This window comes from Meriones unguiculatus, chromosome 14 (genome assembly GCF_030254825.1).
Source record: "Meriones unguiculatus strain TT.TT164.6M chromosome 14, Bangor_MerUng_6.1, whole genome shotgun sequence".
Lineage (NCBI taxonomy): Eukaryota > Metazoa > Chordata > Mammalia > Rodentia > Muridae > Meriones > Meriones unguiculatus.
In genome coordinates, this window is record NC_083361.1 from 55,588,573 (window position 1) to 55,608,340 (window position 19,768).

Here is a 19,768-nt window from a genome sequence, read left to right on the forward strand (position 1 = left end):
CAGGCCCCAAAGGCCAGTTTCCTAATAATATCACCTGGGGGATGATGGGAATTGGGAGAATACAAGTCTTCAGCCCAGTGTACCGAGGGAGCCTCCTTCCCTAGCCACTGTCACCCTGTGCCTTTGCTGTGTCCCTATCCAGTGAGCCCGTCAAGAGCTGCTGGAGGAAGACACAGATGGAAAAGCAGTATCTCAGCTGGCTCCTGTAGCAAACAGTTTCAACCGAAGTGGGTTTTTCTCCCTGCATAGCCCAAGCCAGTCACAGACTGGTTAATCTTTTAAAGGAACATTTAGCAAGGCCCGGGCTCCTCTGGCATTGCCTGGCTTTGTGATTAAACAGAAATACACTGAGTGCCCATGAGTCTTAGCAAGAACACCTTCCAGGGAAAAGGGCACAACAGAGTGAGAAGGCCCTTTGGGGATAGTTTCTTACAACAAAGAATGTTCCAGACCCTGTTCTTGGACAGCAGGAAGAAAGCCCTTATCATTGTTACTGAAACAAGACATTGCTGACAGTTCTCAGGAAGCCTACTTAGCAGGCTTTGTTTCCTTTCTAAATTACATGCTTGCCGGGATCATCCTGTCCATTGGCACATTGCAGACCAATGATGTAATTCTTTTGCTTAGCAGCTTTACAAGTCAAAGCTCTTGTGCCAGCTGAGCCACCCCAACCCCTTGCAGGCATCTGCAACAGTACTCTTGCCAGCAAGGAGGTACTTCTGAGAATCCTAAGATTCTCCAGCCAGTGGAGCTTGTATTCCTGCTCCTAGTGGTCTGTGCCAATGAGCACGCCCATGAAATTGGATTTAATCTCGGGCTTTTCAACCTGAGAATATGCCATGTACTGTGACAGTGAATTTCTCAGATCGTTGCCCAGATAGGAATCCTGTATACTAATGTAATGATGACCAGCATGGAAAGATAGGCCCATAGGTGCAACAGTGGCATGAATATTATTGGAGTAACCAACCACTTTCTAGCTGGGTATAAAACCTACTCCCAGAAGAAAACACGTACCTAGTACTGTATCTAGCCAAAAACCCATGGCAGGAAAGCTCACAGGTCTCAGGAGTAAAGCTGCTACTATTAATTTGCTAAATGAACAGAGTATCAAACTGCCTCCTAAATTCATGTCTCTGTTCACAGATGAGTGCAATGCTTAGTTCTCATCAGAGATTGTTCTTTGTGCAGTAGACTGCGGTTAGTACAGAAACTCACATCTGATCAAAGGGCAGCCAGTAAGTGTCTGTAGGGTTCTTAGCCACAAATAGGCAATCTATATCATTCCCCTAAGGGCTCAGGGAGTACTGCAGAAAGATTCTAAGAGTCAAATATTGGGGAGGAGTGTTGCTAAACAGTGTCTTCTGGCCCAGGTGGGACCGCTACACTCAAACTTAAGCAGCTGTGGTTGTCTGTACAAGACTGGCACAAGATCAAGCCAGTTAATGTTATAGCATGGAGGTAGGAGGGACTCATGTGGCTCCCACCCCTAACTGGGAAGCTATCTGCCATTGATGCCTCCAAAGGGGAGGGGTGGAGGATCATTTTTCTCTAAGGATGTGGCTGTGCTCCAATGGATGGCATCACACCCATGAGTATATAAACAGCAAAACATTGAGTCCATGAGCTACCTTAAGGGAAAGAATGGGGATGGGAAGTTGGGAGGTAGCAGGGATGTCAGGGTGAATATGGGCAGAGTAAGGAGTGAGTATGAACACAGTGTACTGTATGAAATACCCAAATAATTAATAAAAGTATATGTTTAAGTCCCCAAATAGTCCTAAAGAAAATAAAAACAAAAAACAACCAAACCCACAAAGGCCTGGTAGATGTGAAGGAGAAAATGAGATGCTGCCCTAGGAAAGCCAGCGAGGGAAGCATGACTGAGAAGGATGAGAAGGACTGAACAGGGTGGTATGCCAGTCCTCTAGGTAGAAGACAGCTTTGGAGAACCCTGCTGGAGCTAAGGGCAGAGATCTCCCAGCAGAAGAGGGCAAGAATCTGCTTCAGTCTCAGCATGGAAACACAGGAGAATGGGATGTGGGAGACAGGCCTAATCCAGGGGAATCAGACCCAGGGAGAATTTGGTTTGCTCCAGCTGTGATAGAGGGCCTGAAGGAGAGGAGCAAAGCCCTCTGGGCCACTAAAATTGATTGTGGTAGAGCCCGAGTAGAGAAGACTGTTACGGAAGCTCACCTTGCTAAGAGGCACTGGGGGACTTGCTCCCCTGAGGTAATTAGCTGCAGGGTGCATTTAGAGAAGCAAAGTAAGTTAGACTTCAGCGATACTTTGTCTATAATACCTGATACCTGAAAAAATCTACCTCAAATGAGGAAATATTTATTTTAGCTCAGTGTTAGACGCTTCAGTCCACCATCGCAGACAAAGCTTAACAGGGCCAAAGCAGTTCAAACCAGTGTCAAGAGAGAATGCCTATGCCAGACTCCTTTTTTGTTTTGTTTTGTTCTCCTTTTCCTCTTTCATTCTACCAGGATTCTCTACCTTGGGATTCACTGGGTCTCCTCTCTAGTTAACTCTTAGTTAATCCCTGGAAACACCCACAAAGGTAAACCATAGGCTTGATTTACCAATCTCTTAGGCACTTCTCAGGCTAATCAAGGTGACAGTCAATTGTAACCATTGGGAAGGACAATCTGAGATGGTGAGAGATGGGTTGGCACTGTAGGGTCGGTGTGCATGTGTTAGGTGGCAATGCTCCATAGTCAAGGGTCTTCTCATTAAGTGTCCTCAGATGGAGATGAGCCTAGCATCAATGGTGTAGCAGGTGTGTGTGTGTGTGTGTGTATATATGTGTATGTATCCTGAGCAAGGAGCAAAGAGTGGCCCTGAGCATAAGGAATTAGACAGCGGATGTTATCAGGAGACAAAACATGGGGCTAGGCAGATAACTGTGCATGGTCAAATGGCGTAGAGGTTTGAGGCAAGGATGAGCATGCCTATCATTCTCAAGCCATGCTGGTAGTGTCTGACTGGAGCATCTTTGGAGATGAAATGACACGCTACATACAGCCTTGTCTAGAATTCCAGACTCTTGGGACTATATGTTTCTAGGGAGTAGAGGAAAAATTGGGCTTAAGGCTTCAGGCTGTTGAATTCTATGGAGAAGGTGAATTACTAAGGAAGTCAAAGAGAACTAGAAGGTTGGCACTGAGCTGGCCACTCCTAGGCAGCTGGGGATGTGAAGAGAAAGGAAGAGTCACAAGAGCTGGGAGAGAAACAGACAAGAACCATAACACATTCCAATGTATTTGCGTGTTTCCGCATTGCCTTCTCTTTCTTACCCACCTTTGTCCTCAGGTTAGACGTGGTGGTAGGTAGCCCGTAACTGCCTTGGATGAAGTATTCAGCCAGCCCTCCATATTACAAATTCTGTCTATAGATTTGACTAACTCTAAATGCAAACTACTTCAGAAAAAAATTATCTTTTTCCTGAACATATGCAAGCTTTTTTCTCATCATCATTAACAGATACCGATTTATTATTATTTAATTACAAACAATATAAAATTATTTACATATCATTTACATTGTATGCACCCCAGAGGCAACTGAAGGCATACAAAGAGAACCTATGCATAGCCTGCCAGTTCCAGGACATGTTGAGCTTTTAGCTGTGCCACGAGGCTCTCCTGTCCCTTAGGTGCCACACGTGCTAACTTTCTCCAGAAGAACAGCCCCCTGAGCAGCACATGTCCGAATCTGAGAGCTCAGAAGTAGGTGTCCTGAAGATTCCTTAAGGGTAAATGAAAGGAACCCAAGATCATCAAGGCACTGCAGAAGGCTCTAGACCACTTACTGTTGAGAGTTTCCTTGGGTTTGGCCATCTTGTTCTCTTGGAACACGGAGGCTCATAAATGCAGTTGTTAAAGCTCCACTAACACTCAGAAGTCATGGCTGTAACTGTGCTTTATGGTAGCTTCCATTTCAGAAGAAAAGAGCCCGTCCCTGCCAAGCATATTATAGACTTCTGCCACCGACTTTAGCAAAGGGAGAAAGCGTCCTGTTGGCAAGGTACTCTGGCTGTTGCCCTTCAGGCCTCAGATTTGCTGCTGTTCTGACATGGATATCCCTGCAGGCCTGGCTTCTAAATGCAACAGGTGACAAAACTAACAACAGGCAGCACAGGCAGAACCTGGAGGCCTGTCCCAGCCTGAGGAAATGACTGTTCACCTAAGGGGCCATATGACTTACATCTGCTCACCACTGATGTGCAAAGCTCCCTGCACTGCCGCTGGGAGAAGCTATGGGGACCACGTGGAATGTTTACGTAGAGCATCCGAAGCTGCTTAATCAGGGAACCCTAACTGAATTTCAAGGCAAGCGGCCAGCAATGAAGCCAGAGGGTTGTTATGACAGCATGGGAGTGGTTTAGAAATCACAGGAAGCCAGTGGAAGAAAGACCTAGAGTGGGGAGCACACGTGACAGGAATGAGGAAACTGAAAGGAAGCAGGTCCACGTGAGACTAAAAAGCTGGGGTGAAGGGCCAGATCTGGTGCTGGCTTGTGGCTGTGCCACCAACAGCCTGGATATAATAGCCGTGAGACTCAGAAGCGGCCTGCAGAACCTCAGAGAATATTTTATCCGTGGGAAATTGTCTGAGCTGGGATGCTCCATCTCTCAGACCTTGTCAGTTTCCACTGAGCAATTTTGCAGAGTAAGAAATAAGGTGTAACATGGTGTGACCACAGCCCCCCTCCGGCTACCTGAGTCACTATCCTGACATTTCTTCTGTGGTGAGGCAGAGGTGGATAGTCCCCACTTCTTGGAGATATGTGGATGATATTCTTGTGGGTGCTTTAGGGTAGCAGGACTCCTTCATTCTATAATACATGTTTTTAAAAATATTTTTATAAATTCATAAGAAGATAAAAACACAAACACCTGATCTGAATTCCAGTTGGGCATTTTCTTTTCCTTCTTGTAAATTTAATAATAGTTAAAATGTGTTAGAACCCCCAGGCACCATTATGCCTTTTAGAGAAAACAGTCCTGCAGGGAATCAGCTTAAAACATTAATAAATCTTAAACTCATTTCTTTGGTTTTCTAGAAAATTGGCTGTGATGGCATCATTGGGTCTGCAGCTAAAGAAGACAGGTGTGGTGTCTGCAGTGGGGATGGCAAGACCTGCCGTGTGGTGAAGGGTGACTTCAGCCATTCCCGGGGGACAGGTGAGCACTGGGCCTAAGGACTGTGATGGTTACAGGACCATTGGCACAGACTGTATATTTCATCTTCTTTGCCACAGTGCTAATGGTGGCATGGCTTCTTGTATGTCACCTCTCAGGTGCCAACTCTTTTTTGTTTGTTTGTTTTGTTGTGTTGTGTTTTGTTTTATTCTGTTTTGTTTTAAAACAGGGTTTCTCTGTGTGACCCTGGCTCTCCTGGACTTCCTTTGTAGACCAGGTTGGCTTTGAACTCTCAGAGATCTGCCTGCCTCTGCATCCCAGAGTGCTGGGATTACAGGCATGTGCCACCATACCCAGTGGCCGAGTCTTCTTAATCTTTCCATTTGCACTACCTTTCCAGCCATTGGCTGCTTTGTCCAGAAACAGGAGGTGGTTTCCTGGTCTCCTGTCATAGAGAATATCAACTTACAACATTCAGTCAGGTGGGGAGTAGTGCATCTATGGGAAAGAATGAGAAAGGGAAACAACCTACAAAGAGATCTTTCAAAGCCTTAATGAGAGTCCACTCACTAGTGTCACCTGAAGTGATGTTATCTGGAGAATGAAGATTGAGTAAACCTAAGCTGAAACACATCTGTTTTAATTCTTACAAGTTGCCCTGCATAGAAACATGTCAGTTCAGTTTGACCGGATTGCCCACTGAGAGAACAGAACAGTGCTCAAAGAACAGCCCATAGGATAAGGCAGAAGTCTGCACATGCCTTCTATGTGGGTAGAAAGCTTTGTCTACAGGAACATCTCTTCTAGAAACTACAAAAAGGACATGCTATTCAGGATCTTGTGAAAGCAAACCCAGAGGTAACAATGAAAGCAAAATTAAATTTAAAAACAGAATTTCAGGGCCTGAAAGATAGCTCAGATGGTACAGGTTGCCACAAAGCGTAGAGGTGACTTGAGTTCCAATCCCTGGAACCCACTTGGTGCAAATAGAAAACTAGCTCCCACAGGTTGACATTTGACCTCTATGTATATACTATGGCACATGCACATATATGTGTGTTGAAGGGGGTTTTCTGTAACCCATGTTTTTCACCCATGCCCTTATTCCCAGAAATAAAGACTTTGAGACTTAAATATAGTTACAAAAGCCTAGGCCAATATAGTTAGGCATGTTCCCTAACTTGCTCATAAATAATATCTCATTCATTCTATTCCGAGTTCTGCTACTTGGCTGGTTACCTCTGCTCTGGTTTCATGTGTCTGTCCTCATCAGTGTTCCAGAGCAAATTCCCTTCACTCTATCCCAGCATTCATCCTCTCTACGGGAACTCTTTCCTTTTAATTCCTGCCTCAGCTATAGACCAATCAGCTGTTTATTGACAGGTGAAGCATCCATATGGTACACAACAGACCTACACATGTGTACACATCACAAGTACACATCACACACAAAATAAATGAATGTTTTGTTTTGTTTTTTAAATAAAGTTGATGTTTAGAATTTACACCCATGTAGATTCTCCAGAATCTATTGCTTCATCATATTGCTCCAGAGAGAAATGGAAGAAGGTACCACTGGAGTGAGTTCATTTTGGGGGACTGTGCCCTCTGGAACTGAACTGTCCAGTGCAAAATGAACTGGCCACTCAAGCCTACCTAAATGTAAATCATAATTGGCTGAAATTAAACTAACCTAAATATTATGGCCACATTTCAGGCTCCCCATTGCCAGGCAGGCTGGTGGGTCTTGGGTCGGACAGAGAACATCCTTGTTATCACAGAAGTTTTCCTTGGACATCACAGCTCTAAAACTTAATCTGATTTCTGCTGTTTGTTTTGGAGTATATGATATCATTTCATCTCCGGGCACCCTGGGTTTGCCTTATGTAGTTATTGAAATTGGGAATAAAACTGCCTCAGTTGTCAAAGGTCTACTATTTAATATTGATTTCTTTTGATAAATATAAGCATTAGAGACCTTATTTAGGATCATCGAGATTGATAAGCAGGTAAAGGCACTTGCTGCCAAACTTGATGACATGAGGAGGTCAAAGGACAAACTCTTAGAAATCATTTCTCTCCTTCCACCATGTGGGATTGACCTCATGTCATTCTGCATGAGGGTTTGAGCATGATCACAGCTGTCACTTGGTGAGTTCCATAGTACAAGGCTTTCCCTCAACCTCTGAAATCCTCTACCAGATCGGATCACTTGTCAGACAATGCAGTTAGGACAAAAGCATTGATCTGGCCTAGGAATATGCTTCACCCTTCCCCAGCAATACCCCTTTTCTCACCCACCTTCCTCTATCTACCCAGCCAGTACTAGGCTCCATCTGTGTGTCCCCCTGCAGAGGATGGACTTCTATGGCTGTAAAAGTAAGCCTCCCATGACGGTAAACTCCAAAAGGTGCTCCCTTGTAACCGTCTCACCAGGACCTTTAGCTTAATATGCTTACTTCTAGCTGCTAGGTTAGAGAACCTGTAACAACACTTCAGAGGAAGGAAAACAAACATTAGTTTCATCTACCTGTGAACCTGTCACTTTTGAGCACTTCCAAATGCCATATACTAATATTAAAGCACAAGGTAGGGGTTTTCTTTGGAACTTTAAATCTCCACCGTTGGAGTCCGTGACCATAAGGTCACGTCAGTATGGGTTTTGTTTATTGAAAATCTGTGTGCAATGTTCTTTCACATGTGTGTAATTATTGGCTGCTTAGGATTTGATATACTAAAAACACAGAGTACTGACACTGAGTAAACTGCACACCTCCCCCCACCAAACACATACAGGGAACATTTGTTTGGCATGTATACATTTCAATATCAGATATATAGACATTAACGTTTGCAGTCACCACATTGGTCACAGTCAAGGTGAGGCACGTTGCCAGGGCCTGCATATAGATCAGTTATAAAAAGTGACTTAAAAAGTAAATGGCGGCCAGGGTAGAGAAAAAACACTCTGGCTGAAGGTGAATCTGTAAATTTGAATGAGACTTGGCAAAGAAATCCTATGGCGGTCCCAAGTCGTTTGGCACCTCAGTGACCCCAACCAAGTGGATTTGCTAATCTTGTTGGTATAGATAGGAAGGCAGCTTTCATCAGTGCCCAGCTCTGAGGAATGAAAATGGGAGGAATGTCTTATCATCCTTCAGGGTGAGTATCAAAGAAAAATGCCATACAAAGAGATAAACCAACATCAAATGCAGGAACACTGCCAGGTCCTGCATAAAGGCCTGACCCCAGCCTGAACTCTCCCAGGTCTGCTTACAAAACCCCCTGAGCTGAGAAGCCAGGGCAGATGCATCAGTGCCCTAGATAAGCAAGAAATCTATGATGGAAGACCACAAACCCTTGCCTTGGGAACTGGCTTTTTCAATGTAGAATGTTTGCTGCCCCCAACCCACCCCCTCCCAGTCCTGAACAGACAAGGCTTTTATCTACTCCTAGGTAGGAAGAATCAACTCAAACCAGCTTTCTAATGGATTGGCTTCAAAATTCTCATGCCTTCAACAGGACTGAGATGGCTAGGCTATTTGAATTTAGTAGGTTGAAAATTTATGCTGTGAGGTATTGCATTCATGCATTAACTTGTCACTGAAATATTGTCATCTTTATTCCATCCTGATCTGTGGAACTGGAAAGGTGTCTGTTTCCCGTGGACATCCAGGATGCAACTAGACCAAAGTTCCCACTGAGGCCAGGATGCCTGACAGGCTCTGACCCCCTTTGCACTTTGTTCTTGAAGAAATAGTAGATTCCTAACAGAGAAGCTGAAGTGATCTTCCATTTTTTGAATATGGATAGATGCACATCATGGTGAATCTTCAGTAATTAGCCTTGAAGCCACCGCCACATCCTGAGTTTTATGCTCCATGTCTAGGTGTGGGGAATGGCATTCCCATGGGGCTAGTTTGTGATTATATGATGATTGTAAACCATAGTTCCACTATGATTGAGGGGAACAAGACCAGTTGCTAAAATGGGCACAAACCAACTGCAACCTTTTTCTTCTTCTCAGTCAAGAACAATCTTTGTATGAAGGTGTCCACGTGTGTGATGTCAAAGGCGATTCCCAAGTGTTTCTCATGTAAGAGACCTGGCTATACGGCATGGTCCTAAAGGTGACATGCTTGGTGTGGGGATCTTGCTTACATGCCTGAGTGTTTTCTGACTATAATTAGTGAGAATGAATCGTGAATGAAGCCATGGGTAAAACAAAGGCCAGTGACTGCTTATATAGGACACCTAACAGACCAATTGGCAGCAGTGAAAAACTAAACTAAAACCAAGATTAAAAACAAAAGAACCAAAAATTGAGAGGCTAGACAAAAACATTGCCTAGGGTGCTGTGGTTGGCTTTGTATTCTTATCAACCACATCTGGTTCCTTAGCAATTATTTCAAAGACAGGGGAGCCAGTCTTGATCTGTGCCTCCCTCATAAGGACGTTGCTATATCTCCTTATCACCAGTTTGGATTTTCCTGTTGGCAGAGGGATCTTGGTGCTTTCCTGGTGGAGATGAAAGCAGTAGCCTTGATCTGACCTGGTTGGACTGGCCACACATTCCAGGGGTCAGCTAAAGCATGGATTAGACTTATGGGCTTCTTGAGTGCAATGAGATCTTTTCAGCTATAATAAAGAACCACCTTTACCAAGAAACATAGTAACACGGATGGTCCCCAAGTCGGAATATTTCACAGCACAGTTTTCCACCTGGTGGTACTGAGGAAGCCATCCACTTTCAGCAGGAACTGGACTTTGAACTTTGAATCTTGTTCTGTGCTGGGGTCGCAGCTTGAGTCTGAATTCTCATAAACAACTTTTGTCAACAGAGAAAAGCTGAAACTTGGCAAAATCCTTTCTGAATATCTTGGGATTTATTTAACAAAAATTTTCCCATACATTAGATACCACATAGAAAAGAATCCCAGTATACGATCAGATTCTAACATCTCAGTGATGGTTTTCCCAAAATAGTCAATACTGCTTAACCACAAAACTATAAACCCAAATCTTCTAGAAGGAAAACCACTTGGAAAATTCAGGTAAACATAATTGCACAAGAATAACACCCAAGCCTTGTAATATTAACTGGCAAGTAAAGATAGACTTAAGGTCTCCGTTCCTAAGTCTGTCACTTGAGGCAAGAATGGTGTGTGTCCTAGAACAATGGCAAAAGCTTGGTTTCTCCTGTGGCTTCTTCATGACACTAAAATGTTTCCCTTTAACCAATCCCTCTTGCTTGGTGAATGAAACTATAATGGGAAATTACTCAAAGGTGAAAACTTGCTCCTTGGCCTAAAATGTGAATTTATCTTCTGCATTTTCAGAGTGATTCTTTCCTTTTGTTGCAGTCTATGTGCTATCTGTGACTAAGTCATGACACATCTGGCCTGAGGGACAAGACGCTTTGGGACTTTGTTAAGGAACTCTCTCCCTTCCTGGTCACTCTTCCTACCAGCTAGAGTAGGTTTTGAGCTCTGGGTCAGAACTGGCTAGAGAAGAGTGAGAAGCAGAAGCCTTCCTTTCGTTCAGGGTCTTTCTCTTTCGTTGGTTCCTTCTATATTGAAAAGAGAGAAACTAAATGGGCATAGTGGCATAGGCCCTTAATCCTAGCACTCAGGAGCCAGAGACAGGTGGATCTCTAATCTCTGTGAGTTCAAAGTCAGCCTTGGTCTACATAGCAAGTTCCAAGACAGCCAAGGCTAAGATAGATAGATAGATAGATAGATAGATAGATAGATAGATAGATAGATAGATAGATAGATAGATGGATGGATGATAGGAAAACAGTAAAGAACAGAGGAAGTAGTAATAGAAAGGAAGATTAGCAGAGCCCACAGACCACTGCCACTCCCTGCTGGGAGCGGCCACCACACATGGCTTGGTTTGCACATCTGCCCTGAGCCTGCCACTGTTGATGAGTATCCCCACCCCATGAGAGGTACAGGAAGAGACAGAAAGCAGATGTCCTTTCTGGGTTGCAACTTATGCCAAAGTTAGATTTAAAAATAGCGTAGTGACCATGCCTGGCTGCAAATGTCCCTTGCTCTGGAATTCGGGAAACAATCAACTAATCAAGACCTAGGCAGCTTCACACACTGCCTCAGAAGCATTATCAGGCAAATGATGCTAATGCCAAGCTACTAGTCACAAAACAGAAAAAGAAGACCCCGTCCCATGGCAGCTACTCCCCCCAACACACACACACACCCCAATACAGTTCAGCAGCACAAGCTCTTCTTGTTCCCAAGCGTGTGGATTCTGGTTTAAATGGTAATTTGGAGGATGGGGGGGACAGATTTCATCACTTTGGCCCTAAAGAATTTTCATCTTTGACACTTAACTATTGTGTATGCCCACTATCCAATAATTCCTCAAATTCCCCAGAAGGGAACAGATTTCTCTAATAAATATCTGTGTTATAAAATCTAATGGTAGCTCTAAAAGGGGTGAGAGGAGGTGCTGTCGAGGAGTGGTTTGGGTAGTGTTTTTATTTGCACCTCCTCCCCTTCCCCCCTTTTAAAAAGAAAGCAGGCATTCTCAGAGGAAACCACTTAGCCGTCCTTCCAGGTCCCCCTCCTACCCCAACCTTAGGTGACTGTTGATCTTATTGCTATAGTTGTCGATTCTGAACAACGTCATGAGCAGGCGGTGCTGTGGGCGGCTTCTTTTACTTAGCACTGTGTTTTCAAAGTCCTGCTTCGCCGCAGCATACAACATTTCTTTGCTTTTTATTTATTTTTTTCTTGTCAAATACTACTGCATTGTTTAGCTACATTACATTACAACACATTCATCAGGTTTGGGGTTTTATTTTTGTTGATGGTGGAACAATGGTATGAGATTTTGTAAGTTATTATGCAAACACATGTTTTCATTTCCTTGGTGTGTAATGTGTTCCTAGGGATAGAATTGGGTCCCAGAATAATTCCCGGCCCCAATTCTTGAGAAACTACCAAACTTTCCCCAGGTGGCTGCGACACTGTGTATCCTAACTAGCAGTGAATCCAGATTCCACCCGCTCTACTTGTGCACCAGGGCTTCTGTTCTGCCTTTGGATGCGGCAGGTATGGTGTGTATGAGGTGGTACCTCATCATCCTCTCTATTTGGGCTTCCTTAAGGATCCGTGACACATGGCATATGAACGTATATGTCTTAGTTAGGGTTTCATTGCTGTGAAGAGACACCAAGACCAAGGCAACTCTTATAAAGGACGTTTAATTGGGGCTGGCTTACAGTTTCAGAGGTTCAGTCCATTATCATCATGGCGGGATGCATGGCAGCATGCAGGCAGTCATGGCGCTGGAGAAGGAGCTGAGAGTTCTACGTCTTGATCCAAAGGCAGCTATGAGGAGACTACCTTCTGCAGCCAGCCAGGAGGAGACTGGAATTCTACCCTGGGTGGAGCTTAAGCCTAGGAGACCTCAAAGCCCACCCCCACAGTGACACATCCCCTCCAACAAGGCCACACTTACTCCAGCAAGGCCACACCTCCTAGCAGTGCCATTCTGTATGGGCCAAGCATTCAAACACCTGAGTCTGTGGGGGCCATACCTAATTAAACCACCACAGCGTAAAATGTCCATGTCTGTATCTTTTTTTTTTTTCAAGAAATGTCTATTGAAATATTTGCTTATCATAAGCTGGGATGTTTGCTTTCTTATTGAGTTGTATCATTGATGTATTCTGAACGCAGATTCTTGATGAGGTAAGTGACTAACAGCTATTTCATCCCAGCATTATGAACTCCCTTTTCACACTGTTCATGTTGGAGAATGACAAACTCTTAAGCTTTGATAGGATCCAAGATTTCTCTTCCTTTTGTTTCTATAGCATCACACTGCTGCCTAGTCCTAGGATACCGAGCTTCATTTCTACCTTGCCCTCAGAGAGTTGTAGTTTTACCTCTGACCTTTAGGTCTGTGATCTAGCTTGAGTTAGTTGGGTTTTGTTGGAGGGCATGGCCTGAGGCAGAAGATAGCCAATTATTCCAATGCTGTTTGCTGAAGAGTGTTCTTCCCCCATTAAGTATTCTTGGCATTTTCGCTTTAAATAAGCAACAAATGATTTATTTCTGGACTCTCCATCATAATTCATTGATAGAATTATCTGTCCTCACGCCAATACCACATTGTTTTGATTATTGCAGTTAGCTAAAATGTTTGGAAATCAGAAAGCATGAGTTCTCCAACTTCATTTGAAATATTGTTTTGACTCTTGTGAGTCCCTTACATTTCCATATGAATTTTAAAATCAACTTGTAATGTTTGGAAAAACAAATCTTTGGGGGACATTGATAGTTATTACCTTAAATCTACAGATTACTTGGTATCTTCCCTTCTGTTATTCAGTCTTCCAGTGCTTTGGCTGGAACTTGGTGGTAGCCTACTTGCCTCGCATACATGAGCTCCTGGATCAAGCCCCCCACAAAATAAAACCCTTCTGATCTGTAAACATCTATCTTTTAATTTACTTAGATCTTCCTTACTATGTCTCAACAAGGTGCCATAGCCTTTAGTGTGAAGGACTTATAGATGGTGCCTTAAATTTACTCAGAAATATTTCATTGTTTTTGAGTGGTACATGCACACTTTCCTGTGTCTTCCAATGCAGCTGATTTTTATAGTCAATGCTGCATCTTGCAATCTCTTCTAATAGTTACCTTAGTTTATACCATGGGGTTTGCTGTGCATTCAATGTTATGTGAAAATGGAGATAATCTTACATTTTTTTTGCTCCTATGTTTATGTCCTTTATGTATTTATATATTTAGTTTTTTATTTTTGCCCAATTGCTTAAGAACCCCCAATATACTGTTGACTAGGAAAAGCACAAAAAAAATGTGCTTTTTAAAATTCCTGATCCTAACGGGGAAATCACTCAGTATTCTAAAATTAGTTACGTTGTTAACTATAAGGTTTTTTGTTTGTTTTTTGTTTCTTGTTTTTTAGATAAACTTTACCATGCTGAGGATTTGCTCTTTGTACTCTTGGTTGAATCTACCAACCAATCTTTGTTTCTATTGAGAAAATTATGTAAATTTTATTTATCAATATGGGTGATTTCCTTACATCTCTGAAGTAAATCAGATTGGATCATATTTTATATATATTGCTTCTTAGATGTTGCTCAACTGGATTTGCTGATATCTTATTGAAACTTTATGTGTGTATTTATCCATGATATAGCATCATCTCTAATGCAGACTATTTTATACCAGCAGGGTTTGGTTTAGTGGTTCTCAACCTTCCTGATGCTGTGACCCTTTGACACAGTTCCTCATGTTGCCGTGACCCCCAACCATAAAATTATTTCATTGCCATTTCATAGCTATAATTTTGCTGCTGTTATGAATAATAATGTAAATGTTTTTGGAGACAGAGGTTTTACCAAAGGGGCTGTGACTCACGGGTTGAGAATCACTGGTTCAGGCAATGTGTGGATCAGTACCTTGCCAAATGGTGTTCTTGTTACTTCATAAACACGGTGCTTGCTTAACTTTACAAAAATGTTTATGCAGCTTATGGCTGTTTTAAGTACTTTTACCTTGAAAGCATGGGTAGCATCAGAATAACAGAAAACAATGTGTGTGCATTTAAATGCCCTAAGGCATGTTGAAAGTCTGAGAAAGCACTAAAATATTTCCTTCCTTCTTTCTTTTGATATTGTGTGTATGTTTGGAGGGGGTGATGTGCTATAAGTCAATTTTAGTTTTTAGGTTGATTAGCTTGTTTCAATTACTGAGCACTATGTTTACGATAAAAGGGCATGTATATATATATAATGAGAAATCAATATGTAAATAAACCCCTCCAGATATTTTCTAGCTTCCCTGTAGATGGACCTAGAAATCTCTAAGTATTTTTAAATGTACTTTAAAAATACTCTTCTACTACTCTACTACTTCAGTGATCACATTTGGGACCCACAGCATCCTCACAGAGGCTACGACAAATGCATGACACCCTGTCTCAAACCTAAACACAGGTATGGGATTACCAGTCTGCGCTTCAGAATCCCACAACCACATCTGGGCCACTTACTGCCACAGTTTCCCCAGTAAGGTATCATCCCCTGACTCGCTCCCTGCCAGCCTCCAGGCATTTTCACCCTGGCAGGTCCCTAACTACCCACTCCCAGCACCATGCACAGACAGAGCATTCGGAGCTCCCATTCTACATGGAAACAGCCAAGCAAGCAGGCAAAAGTGCATGCCACAAGCCACAGAAACCAACAGGGCAGCGGAGGCAGGAGGTGCATGACAGGGAAGCTGATGGTTTCATTGTAGCGTGAATCTCTTTGCTTTTTATGATCCTGTGGACGGTCAGAGGAAAGTCAAGATGCCACAGTGCATGAAGGAACTTCCAAAAGAGGAGTGAGACCACAGCACTTCTTACCACATGCTCATGATGATTTCAGGTGGCTGTACCCAAGTGCCACTGGCTCGGTGGCAAGAACATGGAAACTTCCAGTTCTTAGCCTGGAGACAGGAAGTCTGAGATATATGTGTGGGCGGGGTTGGTCTGTTCTCCTCCTCTGGCTTTTGGTGGTGAGGCTTCTGGTGGTGAGCGCTCTGGTACTCTTTACCTTACAGAAAATTCACTCCAGTATCCACCGCCACATTCTCAATGGCATTTACCTGTGGCATACCTGTGTGCAAATCCCTCCCCCTTAAAAGGTATTTCAGGCTGGTGAGATGGCTCAGCAGATATGGGAGCTTGCCACGAAGCCTAATGACATGAGTTTGATCCTTAGAACCCACCAGGGTGGAAAGAGAGAAATTACTTTCCCAAGTTTCCCCCTTGACATCCATGTATGCAGTGTGACATGGGTACCCCCACAAGCAAGAAACAAGTAGACCTCACTTTTAATATAAAGGTTGTCTGTCCTATCAGATTAAGGCCCTCCTGTGTCCAGTATAACTTCATCTTAGCTAAATGTGTGTGCAATGAATTTCCAAATGAGGTCACAACTCAAGCACCCACACAAACACCTCCATAGCTCTGTAGGTTTGGGTTCAATCCTGACTGGGACACATTGCCCTATGTAGAGAGACTGAGTTTTGGGGTTTCAAAATACATGTTTAAGAGAGGGCATGGCAACTCAGTATAGAGTACCTACCAATGGAACGCTCTAGCAACTGAGTGGCCAGATATTGTGGTCTTAGAAGAAAGAACTCCATGTGAGTTGGTGCATGGTTTCTCGGGCTGTGTCAGCCTGCAGTCTCTGTCCTCTCATCACAGGGGGCGTGGCTAGGCAGTTTAAATGGGCCTGTGACCCAGGGAGCTTCAGTTACGTGTTATCTGTCGCCACAGGTTATATCGAAGCTGCTGTCATTCCAGCCGGAGCGAGGAGGATCCGTGTGGTAGAAGACAAGCCTGCTCAGAGTTTCCTGGGTAAAACAAAACTCTTCACTCAAAGTTGCTGCTCTGAGAGTTGATTCTGATGACCAGAGGCTAGTAGCTCTGCTACCGTCTTTCTCCCGGTTTTCTGCATGCCTGCACTCCCCATATATCTTCTCCCAGGTGTACCTCTGCCTTCATTGTAATACCCTAAGTACCCAAAATGGATCAGAACAGCACTTTTGGCAGGCAGCAAGACCCAGGGTATTTTCGGGGGTAGGGTAGAGTCGGTCAGATCCACCACTCTTAGATGGGTTGGAAAACAAAAATGTGGAAGAATCCATGAGGTATTGGGGGAGTGTGTTTCCCAAAAATCAGTACTAGGGGGTCTGGGGCAGTTAGCTCAGGCAGCATAGGCCCATGGTGCATCCTTCAGCAAGCCACTGCAGACTGCCAAGGGCACTGGAGGTGCCTGTTGCCGAGGAAAGAGCAATGGTCCTAAGCTGACTGAAGATACAAACAGCCCTGGTCTTCCCTAAGCTCTTGACGCCCAGCTTTATAGTAACCGACTGGCTGACTTTGAGCACAAACCTCTACAGATCTCTAGAAGGTTGGATTGCGTCCTGACTGGTGCTCATTGCCCTTTGCTGAGAATTGATTCAGTGAAAACCATCATAACTAAAGGAGACCCTCTGAGCAATTCCAGTCTTGCTGTTAACCCTCAGAAAAGATCAGCCTAGTCCTTGAGCCGCTGAAAGCAGCAGCATTGCATTGAACCCATGAGTGTTGTTTCCATAGGCTTCAGGAAGAAAATACTCAGGAGCTGCTCTTCTCTTGGTTCAACAGCACAGAAATGCTGTCATTTATATCCTTTAGTCAGCCTAAACCCCATGGTGCTTGCATCAATTAAATTTCAAACTAGATATGGCTGATCTCTTCCTCAGGGTTCCCTCTCTCAGACTGTGTTGGAAGGTGTCTGAGAGTGGGTGGAAGGGTTTAACTTCTACGTATTTGGGGAAAATCAAAATTTCCCATGAAACCACTTTATTCAAACTTTTAATACTGATAGGAAAAGAAATCATGTCTTTGACCACATTCCTGCCTTTTTTAGATTACACAAGAGTATCCCTGCCTTTCTTAAAAATGGTCGCAACTTGAGTTAACTCTAAAGAGACAGAATAACTCTCCAGCAAGAATGCAGTAATCAACACTACAGGGCTACTACCTAGAGCCTTAGATAATGAGGAAGGTGCTGTTACAGAGCCTTTGATAGCGCTGTTGTCCTTCCTGAGGAGGAGACGCTCCAGGGTACACTGCACGTCCACCTCTGGAAGAGGCGTGGGCGATGTCCCAGCCCAGCCTAGCATGCTCCTCCCCAGCTGCCCCAGCTCTCCCACCACACAGAACAGTGCTTATGAAGGCTTCCTAAAAGGAGCCTGGTGCTGCTTTGGGCGGCTTTCCCAGAGTGGCAGCCTTCTGCTAAATTCCCGGAGATCCTGCCCCTTTCCACACACCTGAGGAAAATGGGTCAACTTCTGCAGTGTTGACTTGGAAAGTCTTGCCACCCAGTGTCACTCCCCAAATTCACCCTGCCCAACGGGTGCTCTAAGAATGTATCATTTTGCCAGGGACTCGTGTCTCTGTTTCCAAGGGCACAGCAGTGAGGCTCCACAAGAGCCCAGGGTCGGCTTTCACCCTTACTTACAAAACTATGAACCCAGTAGTTTAAAAGCTGGCCCAGCTCTGAGTGCCCCAGACAGTGCTTCCATAAAGCACTAACAGGTGCTCCGCAGGTAAGTCCTTGAGCTCCCAAGATGCCTCAGCACCCATCTAGCCAGTCCCATTCCGGAGTACCTGGGAGATAGCAAAACTTCCTTTCTGCTCTTCCGCAGAGAGTAAGTATGACAGAAGACACTCCCAGAATCAACAGATCTTCAATACCTAAGCCCTAGACTACAAAGGGACCCCTCCCTGGAGCCCACATCACAGGATTGTTGTCACAGTCTGCCCTGTAAGCTCTCCTGCAGAAGCCGAAAGGCACATATGTAAAGGAGAGTACTAGCACCCATGTTTGTGGTTCCCAGTCACCGGACAGTGCAGAGAGAGACCTGAACCCCCACATCCCAATACACCACAGAGTATCCGCTAGGCTGGATTCGCAGATGGCAAAGCAAAAGCCCCAGGGGGGCTTATTTGCATGCCTGCCCTGTTCCTCACTCCACCTGAATCCATTGCAGTCTGGAGCCTCTTAGAATTGCCAGTGCAATCTAATCAGGAGCAGAGGTTGACTAATACACACGTTATTCTGTGCGTTGCCAGTCTGTATCCCAAGAGGATCAGTTTAAATGTCTGAATGACTTGGCTCCCCAGAAGCAGTGTCATGCCTCCACAGGAGCTTGGAGCCAGCTTTAGTCCCCTTATCTTACCCCCAGATTCATAATCCCAGTGTCCCAGGCTCCGACCCATAGGCAGGAGCAAGCCTGAAGGAGGGCCACACTTGCTTGCTATGTTTCTACAGTCAGCTCCAACGGGCCGTGCTTCCACTCGGGGCTGGGTGCTTTGGAAGTCGACCCCATTTAATTCTGAATTACTCTCACATTTGCTGGGAGCAGTTCCTCAAGAATTTCACCCCCGCCTACCTTCAGCCCACGCTGGCTGGCTTTCTGCTCAAAACCACCTGGAACAGGAAATGCCTCTACAGTTTGTATCCATGGCTAAGAACAGAGCTGGCTGAACTCCTAGTGGAAATAAAGAAAGAGGCTGACACAGTGCCAGGAATAGAAGTGGGTTGACTGTGGGTCAGGTCTTCCAGTTGACTCTGGAGTGGGAAGAACTGAAAAGAACCCACTGGCCTTTTGCACCCCTCTGAGCCAGGGAGAGCAAGTAGGCAGGGGAGAGCCTGCCTCCCTGTGTGGCCAGCTCTGACAGAGTGCCCCTCCTCGCTCCATGGAACACTTCCTATCTGCTCTTAACAGTGCCTAGAAGTCCCAAGATGGTGGGCAGATATCCATGTCAGAGCTGAAAATGGTGGGAGTTAAATTCTGGCCTACGCAGAGGTCTTGTTCTGTCATAGTGGTCAAGAAAAATGTGACTCTCTTTCCCTGGTACCCTGTAAAAAGCCTGTCTAGCTGCTCAAAGAGTCGACAAAGCGGGCACCCTCATTTTTGGATCATGGTTTAAAACATTGCAGCCCCTGACCCAGGCAGAAGCAGCTTGAAGAATGTTCTCAACAAACCTGAATCTCAGATCTTGCAGATGGAATCA

At 44.5% G+C, this 19,768-nt stretch overlaps 1 protein-coding gene across 2 annotated transcripts in view; it reads left to right on the plus strand.

Annotated features, from left to right (window-relative positions):
* The window catches only part of Adamts17 (ADAM metallopeptidase with thrombospondin type 1 motif 17), a 299,178-nt gene that overhangs the window by 201,229 nt on the left and 78,181 nt on the right, over window positions 1-19,768 (plus strand). Inside the window, exons 15-17 of one of the 2 annotated variants that reach the window (XM_060367298.1) lie at window positions 5,071-5,191; window positions 9,177-9,245; window positions 16,478-16,558. In XM_060367298.1, coding sequence (XP_060223281.1) covers window positions 5,071-5,191; window positions 9,177-9,245; window positions 16,478-16,558 — 271 coding nt within the window. The remainder of the gene's footprint in view (window positions 1-5,070; window positions 5,192-9,176; window positions 9,246-16,477; window positions 16,559-19,768) is intronic. The other variant, XM_060367300.1, reaches the window with a different exon arrangement.